The sequence below is a fragment of the Pinus tabuliformis genome, chromosome 6 (genome assembly GCF_031772625.1).
Source record: "Pinus tabuliformis cultivar Carrire ecotype Pingquan chromosome 6, CPIR1, whole genome shotgun sequence".
NCBI lineage: Eukaryota > Viridiplantae > Streptophyta > Pinopsida > Pinales > Pinaceae > Pinus > Pinus tabuliformis.
This window is the reverse complement of record NC_142292.1, coordinates 857,850,337-857,855,035: the sequence shown is the minus strand read 5'-3', so window position 1 is coordinate 857,855,035 and position 4,699 is coordinate 857,850,337. Positions and strand designations below refer to the sequence as shown.

Sequence of the window (4,699 nt, the reverse complement as noted above, 5' to 3'; positions counted from 1 at the left end):
GAAATGGGCGGTAAACCAGCTACCGCATGCTTTACAAGTCTGAAGAGTCCATTACAGAGAACAGAGGAATATGTGAAAATGCAGATCCAATCCGAGAGAAATGCAGGTCAAATCGAGGTTCTGAGCTGATGAGATAAACTACTTATGCGTGTTGAAGGTTGTAGATGAGATGACGCCTCCTGCAAAGTCCTCAAGCGGATCATGAGCTAACTGTATATCAATTTTCGCTTCAGATGGGCTGCCTGCGAATCTGTGATGAACCGTTTCAGCAGACTTCCTTGGCACAAGACTTCCACAACTGGAATTGCCAACGCAGAGAATGGGAGGATTCGCAGATGCTGTTTCCCGGGGAAGACCGGCTCTGAAGTTTCTGGTCCAATCCGGCAGAAGAGATAGACAGAGGAAAATCGAAACTGAGCTTGGATACGCCCATTTGGAATCTTTAAATTCGCTGGGGAGACAGAGACAAATCAATTAACAGAGAGCATACTCGGAAACTGGGTTCAGCTTTGGGTGGTCTGGTTACAAGATTGATTTAACAGAGAGCTCCTATTTCAATTAGGAATGGAGGGTCGAGCTGGAAATTTAAGGAATAGAGCAAGATGATTCAGTTGAGTTTATTACCAGGGATCTTCGAGAGCAGAGGACACCAAGGTTGGCCTCATTATCAGCTAGGGAATTGAGGTTCCTTAAGATATGAAAGAAAGATATTTTGTTGAATTTAGGGAGCAGAAGTCTGATTTTCCTAATGATAGAGGCTAACTGAACCTGGTGAGAGTTCTTAGGACGAAGCATGGCCTGGATGATGAGTCTTGAGTCTCCGAAGACTTCTAGAGAAAGGATATTTCTTTTGATCGCCTGTGTCAGCCCTTGCCACAATGCCAAAGCCTCCGCTCTGTTGTTAGTTTCAATTCCTAGACCCCAATGGAATCTCAGTTCCGGAAAGCCTCCAAGACTCAATAGAACTCCCCCACTGCCAACGACCCCAGGGTTTCCTTTAGAAGCCCCATCGAAGAATAAACAATGCTCTTCCAAGACCGATCTCCACTTGATAAACTCTTGTTCTTCCAGCCTGATCTCCCAGCTGGAATGAGCGGGGACAGATTAAGGGGGCCTTTCCTTTAGCTTTGGAACTAATTCTTTGAACCAATTCTCTTCTTCTATGAGCAATCTTGTTTCATTCCTTGATGTAGCGTTGGCTTCCAGAGCTTCTCCCAACAAATCCTTTATTTTAGAGATAACTCTTATTGTAGTGCAACTTTCTTCTCGAAAAATTCTGTTTTTTCTTTCCAACCATAATTTCCAACAAATAAACTTAGGGATCCACATCCAGCTGGTTTTGAGAAGACTTTTGTTTTTAAGACAGAAGGGAGATAAGCTGGCCCAAGTTCTGAACAAGGCAGGAATGTTGTCTGGGAGAGCAAGGATAGTGGGCTCTAACAGTAGCACCCCCCTCCAGACTTCTTGGGCAAAGGGGCATAGCAGCAACAGATGATTGGTAGTTTCTTCATCAGATCTACAGAGAGGACATCTGGAAGGTCCTTCCATTCTTCTTCTTCTCAAATTATCTCTGGTGAGGATGCTTTGATGTGCCACGGTCCAACAGAAGAAGTCTATTTTTGGTAGAGCTGGAAAGTCTCATATAATTTTCCATTGGGCCGGATTTGGAGGAACATGGGGGCAGCCATAATTCTTTTGTAACCTTCAGCAACAGTATAATGGCCAGATATGGACCCCCAGCCTCTTTTGTCTTTAGCATTGGCTTTTGAAGGAGATTTTCCTTGGAGCATATCTAGAAGTAAAGAGGCTTCCCCCTGCAACATTATGGGGATCTCCCCTAGATTCCACCCATCCCAGGTTCTGTCAGGAGCTTCTTTCCAGTTCGAAATGTCCCACAATGTGTGCAGATTACGAGACTGAAGCCAATCTTTAATGTTTGCAAGACCATTCACCTGCTTCATTGGTTGGTCACCCAAGATCGAATCATCCCACATATTGATTTTCCTTCCATTGCCAGGGATCCAATATAGGTGTTGGCTGAATTGCTCCCTTGCCGCTTTGCAAAGATTGAATATTGGTGAACCTTTTAGAGTTCTTGGGGGATTATCCAGGCATCTCAATCGCTGCCCATGGAAGTATTTCTTCCAAATAACTCTTTTACTCCAGCTAGTTTTTCCAGAGACTAAATTCCATAGGATCTTGGCTCCCAAAGCAATATTTTGAGCAGCCAAATTGCGCAGCTGGAGGCCTCCTTCCTGAAATGGACTCTTGAGAATTTCCCAGCTCACTAAATGGATTCTTCTGTCATTGTTATTCCCACCTTCCCACAGAAATATTCTTAACAGGATATCTAACTTACTAAGAAAGGTTTTTGGGGCAAGGAGGATTGAGTTTTGGAATAGAGGCATGCTTATTGGGACCGATTTCATGAGGATGAGTTTCCCTGCGTTGTTCAACCATGAGGCACCCAAGGCTTGGATTCTATTCTTTATTTTGTCAAGCAGCGGCAGCCAGTGAGCAACTTTAGGCTTAATTTTGAAGATTGGTATCCCGAGATATTTAAATGACTCCCAATTTTGGATTCCTTCCATTTCTAAAAGTCTTGCTATGTCAGACAGTTCTTTAGTCGAGCAGTTCCAGCCATAGATGGAGCATTTTCTATAATTGATCTTGCTGCCCGAGATTAGCCTGTAAATGTCCAGTTCCCTCTTGAAATGTCTGGCAGAAATCAAGCTGGCTCCTCCAAGCAGCAGAGTGTCGTCAACAAATTGGGCATGATTAATGTCTTTCACCTTGTGAGTAGTTCTGATGCCAGGAAGAGTTTGAATTTGCTGATTATGATCTAGTTGGAAGCTTAACACCGAGGCTTGGATAGCATATAGGAGCGGAGACAAAGGGCATCCCTGTCTCAGGCCCCTAGAAGCTTGGAAGAAATCAGTAGAGCGGCCATTAACCAAGGGCGCAATCCAAGGCGAGGCAATACAGGCTTTCACCCAGTTGATGAAGTTCGTTGAAAAGCCTAGCTTCTTCATCACAGCAAACAGAAATTCATGTCTCACCCTGTCAAATGCGTTAGCCAAATCGAGCTTAATCACCATGCCTTTCTCCTTTCTTTGGCAACTAGAGTGGACGGCTTCTTGGACCAGCACAATATTATCCAAAATCTTTCTGCCTTTTATGAATCCGCCTTGGTTTTCAGGGATGATGTCTGGCAAGATATTTTTCAGCCTGTTGGCTATTATTTTGGAGACCAATTTATAGCTGGAATTACACAAAGATATTGGCCTAAATCTGCTAAAGTCAGAGGCACCTTTCTCTTTTGGGATCAGAGCAAGGAAGGCTGAGTTGATGCCACCACCTATCTTTACACAATTCTGGGATTTTCTGACCATCCTCAGAAGATCTTTTTTGATTATTGACCAGCAAGTCAGAAAGAACCTGACAGAGAACCCATCTGGCCCTGGGGCTTTATCGGGCTCCATATTATTCAGTGCCTCCTCAAGCTCTTCCATACTGATCGAGGCTGTCAGCATATCGTTATCCGATTCCTTGACACAATTGGGAATTAAATTGAACGGATAAGAGTGGGGATCAATATCTGGATCTTCAGGAGCCGAATACAGGTCTTGGAAGAAGGAGTATGCAGCTCTCTTGATGCCTTCGAAATCCTTGATCACATTATTCTGGTGTTGGATCTCTGAGACTGATTTGAAGTTCTTTCGGGCTTCCGCTTGCTTATGAAAGAAGCTGGTGTTCTTATCGCCGGATTTCAGCCAGAGCATCCTAGACTTTTGCCGCCAAAACTCTTCCTCCTCCCTGCTTGATCTATGAACCTCTTTTTGGAGCTCAACTTCTTTTAGTAGCATACCTTGAGAAACAGGGTTTTTCTCCATTTCTATTTGATGAGCAGCAAGCTTATTTGTATTTTCTTTTCTTTTGGATGTGGGGGTTTGCAGTCTTTTAGCCCAGTCTTTTAGATTTCTTTTTAGAATCCTGATTTTCTCTTCCCACACAAAGAAAGGAGAGCCATGGACGGGCCTATTCCAAGAGTCGGAGACCACATCTTGAAAGCCTTCTTGCTGGATCCACAAAGGGCTGAACCGGAAAGGGATGAGGCCAAGATTGCAGTCAAGAGAAAGTTCGAGAAGAATTGGCTTATGATCAGAGGTGAGATTTGGGAGAATTTTAGAGGATGCCATAAGACCGCTGGTTAGGAAGGAAGAATGGACAAGAAATCTGTCCAGATGGGCAGCAATATGATTGGGGCCTGTTCTTTTATTGGACCAAGTGAATTTTCTTGAAGAAGGTTTAATATCCTCCAGGTCCCAGCCCAGCATTATGTCTTCAACCCATTCTCTGGCAGGATCCCTGACAATGGATCCTCCCTTTTTCTCATCAATATCAAGGGTGACATTAAGGTCACCTGCAATTATGATATTCTCGGGGTTTTGCTCTAAAAGAAATGTTTGAAGCGAATTCCAGCAGATTTTTTTCTCACTTGACAAAACAGGAGCATAAACATTAAACATACTTACTTGCTGACCAGAACCCTTGTGAAGTAGCTGAGTGAAGAGCCAGTGAGGGCTACTTTTTTCTTGAATAAAGTCATATATGGTGCTGTTCCAGAAGGTGGCTATTCCACTAGAGGCACCTCTTGCGCTAACTGCTTTTCCATGGCCTTTGTTCCAAAAAGTTTTAC

General features: G+C 43.8%; 1 protein-coding gene across 1 annotated transcript; it reads right to left on the bottom strand.

Moving 5' to 3' along the window:
- Nucleotides 1-206: 206 nt before the first annotated feature.
- LOC149261597 (uncharacterized) lies at nt 207-3,893 on the bottom strand. The gene is made up of 3 exons (XM_089369870.1): nt 3,439-3,893; nt 1,703-3,060; nt 207-451 (listed from the first exon to the last, which is right to left on the bottom strand). Exons 1-3 carry the CDS (start codon nt 3,891-3,893, stop codon nt 207-209), a joined length of 2,058 nt encoding a protein of 685 aa, XP_089225996.1.
- Nucleotides 3,894-4,699: the final 806 nt, after the last annotated feature.